Source organism: Petaurus breviceps, unplaced genomic scaffold (assembly GCF_028583685.1).
Source record: "Petaurus breviceps papuanus isolate PSGF00001 unplaced genomic scaffold, PetGlider_PUasm1.0 90451, whole genome shotgun sequence".
Taxonomy (NCBI): Eukaryota; Metazoa; Chordata; class Mammalia; order Diprotodontia; family Petauridae; genus Petaurus; species Petaurus breviceps.
The window spans coordinates 1879088-1894736 of NW_027187258.1; the positions used below are offsets into that span (position 1 = coordinate 1879088).

Genomic DNA, 15649 nt, shown 5'->3' on the forward strand with positions numbered 1-15649 from the left:
AATTGTCAGGTAAGAGACCAGAGCCAGCTGGGCCTCTTTGGTCTTACCCTCTCTGCCACAGCGCGAACTGACTGGATACTGGTGCCATAAAGATTGTCGTTGAATTGCCCCGCTTCTATGAACTTGTTCTCCTGGATGTCTTTTTCCATCTGTTCCCGGGACACCACAAAGTGATAGTCCTGCCCATCCACCTCATTTTCTCTTCGAGGCCGAGTGGTGTCTAAAAGAGGAACACCAGTTTAGGGCCCCTAGATGTCACAAAGTCGAAGAGGAGGAAAATGAGGCCCAGACAGAAAAAAGGGGTTCTCACACGGGGCAAGTCAATAGTCTTCCTGCTGCATAATCCCAACAGAACATACCCCAATTTAGTCCCCTAAGAAACAATAGGATGGGCCAGGTGAGCGATGGCCCTAACTGCCCTGGGCTCTTACGTGGTACACAGGATCCAAATTTATGTGGGAACTCAGAAATCAGGTCATCATTGACTCGGTCCTTCATGGGGCCCAGGATGATCACTGGCCTTGCATAGTGAACTAGAGGGAATGTACATACACAAGGTGAGTGCCTGGTCAGGAGGGTTCCCCCCACCCCCAATCGAACAGAGTGAACTGAACTCTGAGATCTCCTTCTAGGCCTATCAAAGCCCCTCTTATTGAGGCAGGCTTGAGCTCAGAGGAGTACCCCTACAATGGGATCGGCAATTAATTAACCAAGGTCCCAAGAGCCAAAGAGCTGCAGAAGGGGAAACAAAACCCAAACCTTTCTCATCATTAAGGATTTGTTCCCCCTCCTGCCCTCTTAGAGTCACAGGAAGTCCTGCTATGAGGGGCATGAAAGGCCAAGGCTGAATAAATAAGAGAACAAAGGAGTGGCTCCTGTTCCCCTGGGCCTCCTTCAGGTCCCCACTACAGCCACCGTTCACCAAGGGCTTACTTTCTTGCCGAGTCACTGGCTCATAGGATAAAATTGTGTCCTCCTGTCCTTCTGTAACAAAGAGGGAAAAACTTATTAGTGTTTCTTAGATTGCCTCCCAACCAGGGCCCAAAAACTATTCTGGAAACAGTGACCAACTGGGCTCTCACTAACATGGGAAAGCTCTCCCTAAGCCTATCCCTCAAGGCAGATGCGGCACCCTCACAGCCTTGGGCCAGAAGCTCCCCATACTTTCAGCAATACTAAGAGAATACCTACCTGGCCTTTACAGACAAGGCAGAATCTTGTTCTGATGACAGCCCCCAGGACATTTCTCCCTACACTGATGGATGGCCAAGGCCCTACACTTCAAAGTTAAGAGCCTGGGCTGGTTTGGGAGGGAATCGAGGACTACAGCTCCTAGCAAAGTCCCTGATTGTCTCCTGGGACCCAGAGTAGTGTGGATCCCCCTTTCTCTTAAGCTTCTCAAAGGCATGGATGGTTTCAAATGTATATTTTTACGGCACTGAGCACACAAAGAAATGCCTGCTGCTATGCAGGGTTTAAGAAATGTTGAGTGGAATTAATTTGAGGCCTCAACATGTCACCAACATTAAGTTAGCACGTGGACTCAGCTCCTGAACTTCCCCAACCCCCCACAAGGGGAAATCGGCCACAGCATCTCCAAGACTTCACATGGGAGCAGTCAGGTAACACGACCATGTGACTAGAAGCAGGAGCCATGCACCAGAGGAATGAAAATGGTTAGAATGGCAGATGGCGCCACAAGACGTGGGAAAGACCCACACTTACTGGAGCTGCTTTCGCTGTCACTGGTGTTGGACGTCACGCCCTCTGCAAGCCAACAAGAAAGAGACTGCAATTCAGAACACACCACTGAGAGGTCACACACAGCACAGTCACCATTGAGCTCAGGGAGGGAGAGAAGGAGGACACGAGACATTCAGAATGGGGCGTGCCAGGGCTAGACAGAGATGAAGAGAGAAAGTGCCAGCTTTCTTCCTGTCCCCTAGTTCATAATAGTTCCACACCCAACTCTTGCATGGCTAACAGTCTAAATACCCGTTGGGGCAGGAAACTTTCACTAAGCCCTACAAACAAAGCAGGTTTGGCAGGAGGGGACAGGGAAAGGGCAACAGGATCACCTTTGTCTCCCACCACAAGACAGATGAATGTGTTATGACATGAATGGACAAACAGGGACACTCAGTGGACTAGGCAGTTTGGGGTGTAAGAGGCAAAAGCAGAGAAGCCAGAACCCAATTTCACTTGGCACAAACACCCCTTTCTCCCCTTCCACCAGTGTGGCCACATGGAGATGAGATGAACAAAGTAAAGAAAGAGGCTGAGCAAACAGCTTGTTTCAGCCAAGACGAGACTGTTCTAGGGGATGCTGTGGCCTCTCCCCCACCCCCCACTCCCTAAGGCACTTCCCCAGGAAAAGCCGCAATCCCAAAAGGCCGTGACCTCAGCATTGCCACGTGGTCATCCCAGCACTCACTCTTTTCATTCCTACTCTAGGATTACATTCCAAAACCTTCCCAAGAGCCAATACCCAAACAGCTAGTCCTTCTATGTCACCTGGGCTCACACAGATACACGTGTGCACACACACATGCACACGTACACACACGCCTCAGTCTAGCACAGCCACTGTGTGCTATGAGCCCTTTTGGGCTTCCCTTCCCCTGGTATCCCAGGAACCGTGGCTACTCCAGGCCCTCTCAGTGTTCTTCCTCACAACGTAGTCACTGCTCTGCTATGGAAGCCCCGTCTCCCGTCCCTGCTCAAGGCTCCTGAGCGTAAGGGGAAGAAGCCAAGCCTTTACCACTGTAACAAGATTTCTTGACCCTTGTTTACTTGTAACTTTTCACCACCCAGCACTCAAGGTAGGAAAGGGAGGTTCATCATTAGGGCCCTATGGGCTTTGGAGGACACAGGACCAGCCGAACCCCCCCACCCCCACCCAGAGTGGGAAGTGAAGAGGGCGGAAGTTTGACTTACTCAGATTCTTCGCTCCATAATAATCGTCACTTAACCCAGGGAAGTCCTGATTTCACAGACAGCAAGGAAATAAAAAGAGAAAGGAGGAAGAGATTGGAGAGAGAAGATAGAGGTGGGGGAGGGGGAGGAAGAGGGGGGTGGGGAGGAAGAATACAGGACCCAGTGAACATTAGTGACAGGTGGACAGAACCATGGGTGAGGCACACAGCTCTACTCAAGCTGCATGGCAGCACAAATAGCATCTCGGGGTCAATAGAGACATCTGGTTTCTCACTGCTGGAGTACCAAGGCCTAGGCCTGAAATGGAGTGCCCAGAAGGAAAGATCTTCCCCCTTGGGCCCTGGCCTGGCCAGCATGGGGCACCTTGGCTCAAGAGGACTCGTAAAACCTCCCAGTAGGTCTCTGAAAGCTCCAATACCTTGGTGTAGAAGGGAAAAAGGAGGAGCGCCCATCACACCAGGGGACAATCACCTATCATGATGCATTGTGGCCAAAGCCACCTTTGAAGTGTTCACACCACTTTGGAAATTTATGGAGCCCAAAGGAAGAGCCCAGCTCTTAAGAGAGGAGGCTGAGTCAGGGCTCTGAACACAAAGACACACAGCATTCTTGCCAGGCTGGGCTCTGCACTCCTTGGACACCTACATGGAATGGGAGCCATGGCAGCTCAGGGCTCTGGCTGAAAGTTTCCCTTACAATTTGGGGGCTGAAGCAACCTGATCTGTTTTGCTGCTAGAAATACCTTTGTTCCACAAGACACAGGAATGGAAACACATCAGTTCTATCTAGAGTGCTGTCCCAAGGCTGTCCCCAAACAGCAGCTCCACATACAAAGCCTAACAGTGCATCATGTTGGCATCAGTCACAAAGGCCTTAGAACTCCAGGGTTCTTTGCATAAGGCCCCAAGAAGAGCCCCCTGGGCAGCTCTGACCTGGGGTTTCACATTTGGCTTACCACGACCTGGTTCTGAGGCCTGCAGCAGACTCTAAACAGCAGTTTCAGGTTATATTAGCCTGATTGTGTGCCTGTTCTTACAGCCCCTAACTTGTTTCTCCCAATCAATCTTTATCTGAACAGATGGCTAAGATTTTCCCTAACTGCTGGTGAAGAAACAAGAAAGTGCTCTACAAGTGGGTCCCCTGCCCACACTAGAGTGTACGCGGAATTCCAGATGGTGGCAGCGGAGGTTAGGGAGACTGTGACCCTGAGCAAGGAGGGCTAAGAGAGGAGACAAGATGTCTCTAACATCCCTGGATGAGAAAGAGAGGAAAGGATGAGAAGCAGCAGCCAGGGGAACGACAGTGCCTCCTCTCCCTTTCCCAAACTTTTCAACATGTCTGTTGTTGTGGTCATTCATGTCCTGTGCCAGGGACTGCCTGGCAGGCTGGAACCTTGGAGCCGCAGCCAGCTGCCCAGGTGGAGCTGAGGCTCCCACCGCCCCACGCACACGCACCTACCCCTGGCCCTTTCCAGTCTTCTTGAAAAAGGAAGGAAGGAAAGAACAAAAGATGCCAGGGGACTAAGATGGTTTGCTCTCCCTACTCAGCTGCTACTTACGTTCCTGTCCGCTGCTCTCCTGGGTCACGTTCTCTTTGCTCTTGTAAAATGGAAACTTTCGAGAGAGGCGAAAACTCTTTTTACGTTTCGTTTTGATCGACTGTGAAAGAACATGAAGATGGCGGGGAAGGACAGAAAAAAACAGAACAATGGATTTTAAAGCATGCAAGGAAATTAAAATGAAGACAATGAGGATCTGGGTCAAAGACAATTCCTCACAAATGGATTCTAGGAGATCGATGAAGACTGATGGAGAGAAGACATGGACGTTAAGAGGCTCCAGCTCCCTGGTCCAAACTCCCAGCATTCACTGGCACTTCCTACAGAACAGAGCTGGCCTCCTTCTGGGCTGCAGACAGAGGCAGCTCCTCCAGGCCCTTCTTTCCTCTCCCACTCCATGAAGCTTGGAGGAGAGTGGAGTGGGACCCTCCCATCTCGCACTCTCCCTGGAGCTCGCACTCAGCAGCCACTAAAGCCCTTGTACCAGCAAGAAACGGCCTCTGTCCAGGAACCCTGTGAGATTTGGAGCTGCTGAAGCTCCAACAGGTTCATTTCTTTGCCCTAATTTTTCAGTCTGCGCACAGGCATCCTGGCTTCTAGGCTGCTCCAATTCCAGCAACTTCAAGAACCATCTGCCAGGATGAAGGTGGACACTCCGTGTTGGCCTCCGACAATGCGGCCTGTTCTTTGCCTTTCCAGAAGATGAGTCAGTGCTGTTCCAAGGGCAGAGTCGGCCACCTCGGAGGCACGTCCCCGTTCTCCCAGCCTCAGATGAAACTGCACGGTCTGGCACCACACTTACTTACCCTGTTAGCCTCAATCATCCCTGTCCTGGCATGGAACTTCACAGTTTTTAATCGGGCTCGTTCTTTCTTTTCCACCCTGTTTGGAGGTCAGAGAGAAGTCCTGGTTACTGTCCAGCATGCCCGCACTTAGCTATGGCTCAGACTCCTGGCAAATTATGTGGCCAAAGGAAGCTGTGCTGAAACAAAGCCTGAGTCATACTTGGATTTTATCCCCACCCCAAAGGAAGGCAGGGGCTCCTCACACACACACCAGCCAATGCTCACCTCTTCTTGCTAGGGATCACACCGATCTGGTCACTCTCTCCATGGGGGGTGACCAGCCTGGCCTGCCACCACTCATCATCAGAAGCATTAATGACATGCAGAATGTCACCGTAAGAGAAGCTGAGCCCCTGGCTTGGCAAACAACTGTCCCGGGTCCGGTCATAATCGAACAAAGCCCTAGAAAACAGAGTGAGAAGAAAAACTCCCTAGCACAGCCTTACCTGCTGTCTTCCCCATGAGCACCAACAGCAACACAGAAGGTGTTTATTTGGAGGGAGGAGTCACCTCATCTCCCAGGAAAGGCTTCTACTTCCTCTCAGTTTCTACTCACAGTAAAGAACTCCCAGCAGCCCCCTCCCCAGGTGCCATGCCCAGATATTTCCATAAATATTCTGGGAAAGAAGGGAAAAAAGTATCCTTCCCTTTGGGCGACCTCATTCAGGTTAAGCTTTCGTCTCTCCCAGGAGCCACGTGATCTGCACCCAAATATTTATCAAAAATTTATACAATATGTAAGGCCTTGTGACAGTCACTGCAGTACAAGACACAGGCCCTGACCTCAAGAAGCTTGTAATCTAGGTTGGGAAAACAGGGTGTATTGATCAAAATGAGGATGCACTGTCCAATATTGTGAGGTCCAGACAGGTGTCAGAGGAGGCTAAAGCAGAGGAGGAGGTCGAGGTGGGTGGAATTTGAGCTCATTTTTGTGCCCCTCTTTTCAGTCCCAATTCTCCTTGTCCCAACATGGCAGGTAACAGAGAAGGAAAAGGGGAGGCAAGAAGAAATGTTCAAGAACAAGCTGACCATTCTAACTCAAATCAATGGTTCCCACAGGAGAGGAATGTAAAAGCAATCAATCAACATGCATTTATTAAGTACTTAACTTGAATGCTAAGAAAAAGCAAAAAACAGTTCCTGCCCTTAAGAAGCTTCCATTCTAATGGAAGATAAAACATTCTCCCACACACAACAAATAGAAGGATAAGGCTTTGGCAGGTGGTAGGGCCCAGGAGAGGCCACCTGAAGAAAATAGTGTTTGAGCTGAGCCAGGTGGAGGTGAGGAGTGAGAGCCTTCCATGTATGGGGAACATAGTGCAAAGAGACCGAGGCAGAAGGGGAGAGTTAAGAAAGGGCCAAACCAAGGACTTCACATGTGGGGTGGGGGTGCTGAAGGCAGGAAGGCCAGTACAAAGCATCCCATATGTGGACAGCTGGCTGTCTTGTCTTTATTCTGCAACTTCGTGAGTTCAAAAGGTAAGGAGCTCCTGAGTCTTTTCGATTAAAGTCGACTGGTATTAAGGGAAGGAGTCCCTTCTACTTCTTTGTTTATGGAGAAGATGACCACCATAAAGAAGACTGCTCCAAGCCTGGCCTAGAAGGATACAGGAGCAGCCCCACAATCTCCTTCATCATCTCAAGCAGTGGACGTATCAGCCCCTAAAGAAAGTCTAACAGTAATTGAGGATTTTGAGTCTCATACTATGTCTTTTGTGTGTGTAAAATAAATACTCGCTCCCCATCTGGGGGGTGGGAGGCTACAGAAACAAGGAGCTTAACAAGAGAATGGATAGCAGAGGGGTGTAAGAGGAGGGTGGCACCGAGGGTACAAACCTGGGTGACTCAACACTGATCGGGGCTTAGAAAGCAAAGAACAAGCTGAAAGGACAGAGAGTTCAGGAGAGAGGCTGAGGCTAGACAGACAGATGTGGGATCCCCTGCATGGAGATGATCATGGAAGCCATGGGAGTGCTAACAAAGAGGCCCATGGTCAGTGAGAAGCCAGCAATGAAGAACTAAGAGGAAGAGTGTCATGAAAATTCAGAGAAGAGGAAATACCCAAAGAAGGCAAGGCTGATGGCTAGCGGATCTCACCGATGACTTTGGAGAGAGCAGTTTGGGTGACAAGGTCAAAAGCCAGACTGCAGAAGGTTTTTACAAGGGAGTGAGAACAGAGGCAGCTTTTTCAAGTACTTTGGATGAAAAGGGAAAAAGAAATATAAGCTAGTGAGAACGGTAAAATCCAGTGAAACATTTTTAAGGCTGTTTGTAATCAGCAGATAAAGTAGCATTAGAAAGGGAGACACTGAAGATTAGAGAGTGGAGACAATTTGCTATAGAAGACAGGAAGAGATGGGATTGTGACTGACTTGAACAAGGACTGAAATGAAAGAGGAGATTGTGGGAGATGAAGTCAGAGTATGTGAAATGGAAGGAAGATAATGGGCTTCTCTTCCCTTTGGTGAATGTGAGGTGAGGTCCCTATCAGGAAGGGGGGGGAGTTGGTGTAGGAGTCATAAGGAGAAAAGAGAAGGTTTGAAGGTTTGCAACAGTCACTGTGCTGAACACCAGAGTCATTTAGGGAATAACTGCAAAATTGCTTTGCTGTAGTAAGGGCCCAGTTGAAATTAGCTGTTAAAAATTCATAATGGACTTGTCCATATGGTTTTTTGATTTCCTCTAGTTCTATTTAGAAACACATGAGCAGGAAGAAAGGAGGCAAGTGGTAGAGTAACCCAGGGTTAGAGTTTGGTGAAGGGAAACCTGCTGAGGAAGCTACATTCCCAAGGAACTTCGTGTGTCGTAAGCAGGAAAGACAGAGCAGCATTGCCTGGAAGTTTCCCCAGAACAAAGGTCCATGAAGCTTTAAAGCTCTACCTGTAAGCCCAGGTGGGCAGGAAGGATGGAAGGAAAATAGCTCGAACTCCCACTTTTTTCAAAGACAATACAGGGTGATTCCAGTTCAATAAAAATGTCAGCATGGCCTAGAGTTGCATTTGCTGGGCGATAACAAGAGTGACAAGGAGATGGGTGACCACCTTCCAGCAACCCTGTAACCCAATTTTCTAGGCTAGTTTTGTTTTTTTTATCTGATTTTAAAATTCGGCATCATAATCACAATATGTGGCTGGGCAGTGATGGAGAATGAGTGTTTGCAAAGAACATGATGGCGATTTCCATGACAAAGTCCTGTTTCTTACCCACCGGAATTCTAAGAGTGGGAGTTTGGTATTGAATTTTTTTTTCCTAGAAAAAAGTTTCAGAGAAAACCTATCAGCACTAATTCTCATTCAGGCAACTTAATATGGGGAAAAAAAACCCCAAAAGCTAATCCTTTGCCACCATTTAGAAAACAATTTAACAAACAAACAAACAAACAAATAAAGAATGCACCTACTATGTGTAAGGGGGTAGTTAAGTGGCACAATGGATAGAGTGCCAGTCCTGGAGTCAGGAAGACCTGAGTTCACGTCCAGCCACACAATCTAGCTGTGTGATCCTGGACAAGTTACCTTACCCCATCTGCCTTAGTTTCATTATCTGTAAAATGAGCTGGAGAAGGCAATGGCAAACCACTCCAGTATTTTTGCCAAGAAAACCCCAAATGGGGTCACAAAGGCTCAGACAGACTGAACAACAACTACGAGTACTAGTGCCTGGTGTCTGGCCAACTGTGCACAGGTAAGGAGCGTTTTCATGAGGAGGCAGAGAACACCAACAGCTGAGAAAACCAGGGAGGGCTTCACAGAAGAAGGAGCATGTGAGCTGGCCCTAAAAGGGAGTTTAGATTCTGGGAGGTGGAGACAAGACAGGAGTGAGTAAGACACGGCTAGAAAATGATTCGCTTGACAAAGATCTGGTGGTTCAAATGAGCCAAGTTCACTATGACACACTGACCCAGAAAGTCAAGGCAACCTTGGGCTGTCACTGTTAGGACTGAGGAGGCAACACTCCTGCTGCCCCATCTGCCTCTTGATGCCACAATTCAGAAAGGACACTGAGAGGCTGGAAAATGTCCACAGGCAGGGCATCAGGCCTGGGAAGAATCCTGAGCTCCTGAGGCCACAAAAGGATGGATTTGAAAAAACCGGGATAGGGTTAGATGTTAAACTGCCTGTCTCAGAGTGGCACGAACTCCCTCCAAGGTCCCCACCAACCCAGATCCGGCACACATGCCACGCTATACCCAGAGACAGCAGGTGGAATGTTGGCGGCAGGCAGGATCCTAAATTCCCGTCAGCGATGCTGCGCTGAGTCATCACATAGTAGACTACTTGGAGAGGAAGGGAGAAGACAGAGCACCTTCACCCTAAAAGGCATTCACGCAGTAAAGATTCAGGGAGACATAGTGGCTGAGACACTGGCCCTGCCCTCCCAGAGCTCGCATCCTCACAGAACAATTCCAGGGCACTTCTGCCCATACCTCCTTGGAGTCTCAGCATGGGAAGTCCTGTATTCAAATTCAGTCTCAGGTACTTCCAAGCTGTGTGACCCTGGACAAGTCACTTAAGCTCTGTCAGTTGTCAGCTGGGGATAAAAGCAGCACTGACCTCTCAGGGTTGTTGTGAGAATCAAATGTGATAATATTTGTAAAGTGCTTAGCACATAGTAGGTGTTATATAGAGGTGGAAGGGAATCACTTAAGTACCTACTATGTGCCATTGGGGATAACAAAGATAATAGTGAAAGCCTCCCACCCCCACCCCAGCTCTCACTTAAGGGAGACCACATGGACTTTATGTGAAACGAACATGGGAACATGGTGAGAGAGGGAAGAAGGCAGGGCTTGGAGGAAACCCAGGATTCTGTGAGGATCATATGGGGCATATGAGTGACAGGGCCCAGGCCGGGCTCCTCAGTGGGTGGGTGGGGGGCCCTCCACTTGAGGGAATCATTCCCCAAATCGTGCTCCTGGACGCATTTCCTGGCTGAGGGCCCCTGCTTTACTTGGCACTGAGTCTTTGGGAACCTGCCTGACCAGTTTTCTTGTTCACTCAGCCAGCTGCCCACATTCCCCCAATCTTTGACATCTGCCCTCACAGCTTCTTCACGGCACCTACTGTATGCCTCTGCATTGCACTAGGACAGGTATAAAGGCCTGGTCCCTGGCCTCATGGGGCTTCCAGTTTAGTAGTTAGAACATAGATCCAAATAACTCTGAGGTCCTAATTATGGGATGATTGTTATGGGAATCAATTTAAGCAAGAGCTGATGAGTGCCTGGGTGGGGGCTGGGTATAGAAGAGGAGAGTGGAGAAGGCACTGTCCTAGAGAGAAACCAGGAGGGGCGGGACTCAGGGGCATTTCAACAAAACTCTAGGCAGCAAAGACCAAAGAGATAAACTGAGGCAGGCAGAGAAGATGGAGGAGACCAGAAGAGACTAACAACATACTCAGGCTACTAGGAAGGGTCCGCCTTCCCTCCATTGACAGCTGAGATGAGAGAGAGAACTTTCCAAAGAGGAAGAACCTGCCAGGCTGCCCAGCACCCAGAAAGTCCCCAAGGAGGATGCTGACTAAGGAACAGGGTGAGTCCTTCTCTCAGCAGGTGGGCTCTAGAGCTGAGCTACTCTGTGCCTTATTTTCGCTAGAAGCTGCAGGCCCAAATGGGCAATTATGGGGAGAGAAACTTAAGGACTGGGCCCCCAAAATAGAAAAGCAGAGGAAATTGAAGCCAACCAGAAATGCCTGGGAGGAAATGAACCCAGTCTGCTCTAGGGGTCACAAGAGGAGAATCACCCAGAGACAGAGGATGAGAGATCCATCTCAGGCAAAGTCCTGACACTTGTTTGAATTGGCTTTAAAATCATATGTGATCATTGACCCAGATTCTCTGTCATCAAAGCACTTCTGTTTCTGTCTAAAGCCACACAATCTAGCAAGAAGCTGGTCCTGGGGGAATCCCGGAATTCGGCTACTTGGGGCCTCAGCACAAAGTTCCAACCCTTGAAGGACCAGCTGGGCACACAGTAAGTACTACCTAAAGGCTGATGGCAGAAGGCTTCTCCAACAAGAATTTCCTGAAATAAGACCATAGGGCGCCCCACAATGACCAGGCCTCCCATATGCTGCTCTGGGCCCTCAGAATCCAGAGAGGAAGAAACTTAGAAAGACTGCCACAAGGTAATCTTCCCAGCTATGGTCCTCAAGCTGCTAGCAGCTCCCCTGGGGCCAGCCAGGAAGAAGGCCCCACATGCTGGACATGCCCAGCAGCCCAGCAAGGGCAGTGCCAGGCACACAGCGCCACTTTTCTAAATGTACACTGACTAAAATGCTCCAGCACTTGGCCACATGCACTCTTCTGGGCCTCAACTTTCATGGTCTTTGAGGAAAGATGGCCATGGCCCCTGGGCCTCCCAGCCTTCAGAAGTGCTTTAACACTAAAACACGACCTCACTGTAAGAGTCTGAACCTGACCCTGGGAGAAGTCGAGAGCAGTTTGAAAAACAAGCTTTGTTTTCTTTTTGTCTAAACCGTTTTATTTATTTCATCATTTAAGTGTTTGACTTTGCCCCTCATCCCCCAGGGGCCTGCCTGAGAAGAGCCCACTGCTTCAGAGGCACCAAAGGACAGGACCGGGGTGGAGGGGGAGGAGAAGCAGAAAGGCGTTTTGTGCAGCTCTCCACCTGGCCCAGACAGCCTTGGCCTGGACCTGCCTGGGACTACTGATGGAGAAAGCAAGGGAGGAGTCCCCAAAGCAGGCTGCCTCCTAGCTTCATTACAATTCTGCATGACATCTCTCCACTGTCCATAAGAAGATGTCAGTGTGGCATTGACTAAGGAGGTACCTGGGATCTCAGGAGATCAATGGTCCCAGGAAAGGAGAGCTGTGGCATTGGAGACAAGGGGGCAGGGAGAGGGGGAAAGTCTCTAAAAATAAAGCTCTGAACAAACTGCCTACAAAACAGCTTCCCACACGCCCTGTGGGGGCAGCAAGGGGCATTACCCCTATGTGGGGAGGGCTGGAGCACTCATCCTGATTCCTCCCTGTCAGGTCCCAAGGATGGGAACAAGGGCTCTAGGTTAGAAAAGATGCTTTTATTCTGACTCTAAGCCTAGCAGTGTTGCTCTCTTTTCCTCTCAAGTAAGAAGTGGATTTCAGGCAAAGAGGGAGAAAGGTGCTATTAACACACAAGGAAACCAATTGAAAGATCTCGTTGGGCAAGAACAGGAGGGTTTCTGGGAGACTTTCTGGCCAAAAAGGCTGGCTCCATACTGTGGGGTCAGGAACGTATTAAAAGAAGAAAAAAAAGTCTAGCAACAAGAAAAGAACAGCAATGGGGGCAGCCAGATGACTCAGCGAGTAAGAGCACCAGCTCTAGTGTCGGGATGACCTGGGATCGAATCCGGGCTCAGATACTCAGCACCCACCCAGAAATAACTGGCCGTGTAACCTTGAGCAAGTTACTTAACCCTGATTGCTTGGAAAAAAAAGAAATAAAAGAACAGCAATGCCCATTTTCCTTGGGCTGCCCCAAGGACGGAAGAGTCGTCCTATTGCTGGACAACTAGGAAAAAAGTCCCCCCTCCCACCAGGTGGCCTCCGATGGACAAAACGAGGTCATCGCCTTTCTCCTGTGGAGGCTGCCATGGCCACATTTAGCCCCCAAAGTACTCCTGGTGTTTGTGTTCCCATTCCCCGCCCAAATGGATCTCCATGAGCAGGCAGCCGGACAGCACTGTGGCCACATCTAAGTTCTGACTGCTCTGGGGCTCGGACTCAGTGAAATATGGGCCCTGAAGCCTCCCAAAGAGATCAGTTTGCAAGGCCAGGACTTTGAACAGGATGTCTTACCGCACATAGAGAGATCTCTTCTCGCTGGTCCGAAGCGAGCCCGACCCGGAGCTCATGCTGCTGTTCATCATTTGCTCCCGCAAATCGTGGATCTTGGATTCGAAGCGACTGTATTCTGGGCAGGGGGAGAAGAGAGAAGCGTTAAGCCAAGGGCCCCATTCCAGACTCGGGAAGTGACTTCCGCCAGCCCTGCTCATCTCTGCTTGGGAGCCAGGACCTGTCTTACCTGGGAAGATAGACATTTTTCCACCCCAATAAGAGGAAAGAATGTGCTTGAAAAATGGGCAACATTTGGCCAACGTGAGAGAGAGAAGGTCTTTACTGGCTTTGAACAAACAAACAACTGGAAGGAGGTTCGAGTTTCTTCTTTAGAGCAACATCAAGACCTAAGGAAAACAGATGGCAGAAGAGACGCCCCCCCCCATTTCCAACACGAGATGGCCCTGAATATAAAGTGGTGGTCTGAGGAAAGGCCCAAGGCTTCTGCCTCCTCCTCAAGCCAACAAAGGGGCTGCTCACAGAAGAGACATGTGTCGCCCCCTCCCTGGGTATCTGCTCAGAAAAGCTCATGATCCTTTGCCCATCAAGAAGCACCAAAGAGCCCCCCCCCCCATTTCTCTTGGTAAATCCAAAGGAAAGATATCTGATGTAAACCAAGGTGGGGGGAGAGATTATCACGAGATTTTTAGAAGTATCCATGTCCCCTACATTTACATGTAGTTCATTTATCAAAATCCCCTGCATTTACATGTAATTCATTTTTAATGAAAATTCCCTTCACAGAAACACACCTACTATGTGAAATAAGGTGACTTATATAAAACGCAGATAGATGGAAATGAGAGAAAATGAGCCAATGATCATTCAAATGTGCTTTCCAGAATGGAATCTTTGTTTCTGAATGAAGCATGTCAGATGCCACAGAGGACCTGTTCTGACATGTGACACTCCTCCTTGCCTCAGCAGGTCACAGTGCCCTTGAGCTAAAGAAAAAGGACAATGAAGGTGGAGAGAAGGCTCAGTCTGTCATCTATGAGCACAACAGGCCTAGCTGAGCCGCTCTCATTCACCCAAATCCACCAAGTGTTCGGGTGATTTGCCGTTCCTCTGGACGTGAACAGAAACCCTCATCTCCACACGGAAGTGCCTCTTAGCAGAATCTTCCCAGGCCTTACTTGAGGGTCTTAGCCCCGCAGCGGACTGTAAGCCCTGCCAGCATAGGCTTTTGAGGGAGGAGGGGTTTCCTAAGTGTCTGATGCATTTCCAAAAATCTCATGCCACATTAAGCTGTAAGTGCCTTTAGGAAAAAAGCATCTTGCCCACCCCCACCCCCATTTTACAGAGGAAGAAACTAAGGCTCAAAGAGGAAAAAGACACAAAGCTAGTGAAGAGCAGAAGCAGAGGCAGTCTTGGATTCACAGAAGGTTTGAACCTTCCTTCAAGATATCTTAGAGATCATCTAGGACAAATAGCTAATTTTAATTATATATTTATTAATAGGCTAAGTAAACAGTCTTACATCTGGGTTTGAATAATCACCCTCAGAGGTACAAAACTGGAGAGGGTGGGATAGAGAACAGTTTGGCTGAAAAAGATCTTGGGGTCTGAGTGGAGCCAGCAGTGAGAGATGGCAGCCAAAAGAACTATGGGCTGCATTAAGAAGGAGTTGATGAGCCCAATGCACTCTGGTTCTCTTCCCCAACCCAAGCACACTTGGGACATTCTAGGTCAGTCTGGGGCACAATTTGAGAAGAAAAGCTGGAGAGAATCTAGGTCAGCCCAATCAGTAAAAGGGCCTTGAGCCCATGTCAGAGGAGCCACTGGAAGGTGGCAAAGAGGCCTCTCCATGGCACCGGCTGAACCAGAGAGCTCTAAAATTCTATGATTCTACTGGTGCTGGCTCCACTGTACCCCATCCAGCCACCCACCAGAATGTCAAACTCCTTTATTTTACAGATAAGAAGACTGAGGTCTTGGGATGGGAAATGACTTAGCAGGGGTCATGTGGTATCAGTGGCCAAGGCGATCCAGAACTGCCATTATTCCCACCCCCCCCCCACCCCACACCCCGGTCTAACTGCTGATTGCGCAAGGGCCCAGCACCTGTTTGCTATGAAAGAGGCCCAGGGTCAGGCCAGGGAGGGGAGATGGGTCCACACTTGGCTTCCTGCTGAGGATCCCTGGGCTCGGCCCCAACAGACGGCACCATGTGGCAGGAAGAGATCTCTGCCAAGTCAGGCCCCTTTGCAGGGGAGATGAATAAAGGACAAATATGTGGTAAAGCCAGAAAGGAAAAAAAAAGCTGCCCTGGGATCTGCTGTTCTTATTTTCTAGCCCGTTCCATTCCCCGTAGGCCGCTGGGCTGGGCCAGTTGCTTACTAACTAGGTGTCTTCAAAATAAAAACCCCCAAACCCCCCAAACTGCCACCTCCCTGGAGCTCAGGGCTGAGCTTGAAATCCAGCTTTCTTGAAGAAGGTGTCCACCTGGGCATTCATTGATCTGCACTGCCTG

At 49.4% G+C, this 15649-nt stretch overlaps 1 protein-coding gene across 5 annotated transcripts in view; it reads right to left on the reverse strand.

Annotated features, from left to right (window-relative positions):
- The window catches only part of DLG3 (discs large MAGUK scaffold protein 3), a 63046-nt gene that overhangs the window by 3940 nt on the left and 43457 nt on the right, over positions 1 to 15649 (reverse strand). For 2 of the 5 annotated variants that reach the window (XM_069062435.1, XM_069062438.1), the window contains 8 exons: positions 13138 to 13252; positions 5566 to 5742; positions 5302 to 5377; positions 4496 to 4595; positions 1726 to 1767; positions 934 to 984; positions 432 to 533; positions 48 to 220 (listed from right to left, as the gene is read on the reverse strand). In XM_069062435.1, coding sequence (XP_068918536.1) covers positions 48 to 220; positions 432 to 533; positions 934 to 984; positions 1726 to 1767; positions 4496 to 4595; positions 5302 to 5377; positions 5566 to 5742; positions 13138 to 13252 — 836 coding nt within the window. Of the gene's footprint in view, positions 1 to 47; positions 221 to 431; positions 534 to 933; positions 985 to 1725; positions 1790 to 2937; positions 2984 to 3211; positions 3358 to 4495; positions 4596 to 5301; positions 5378 to 5565; positions 5743 to 13137; positions 13253 to 15649 lie in introns of all 5 variants that reach the window. The other 3 variants (XM_069062439.1, XM_069062436.1, XM_069062437.1) reach the window with 3 other exon arrangements.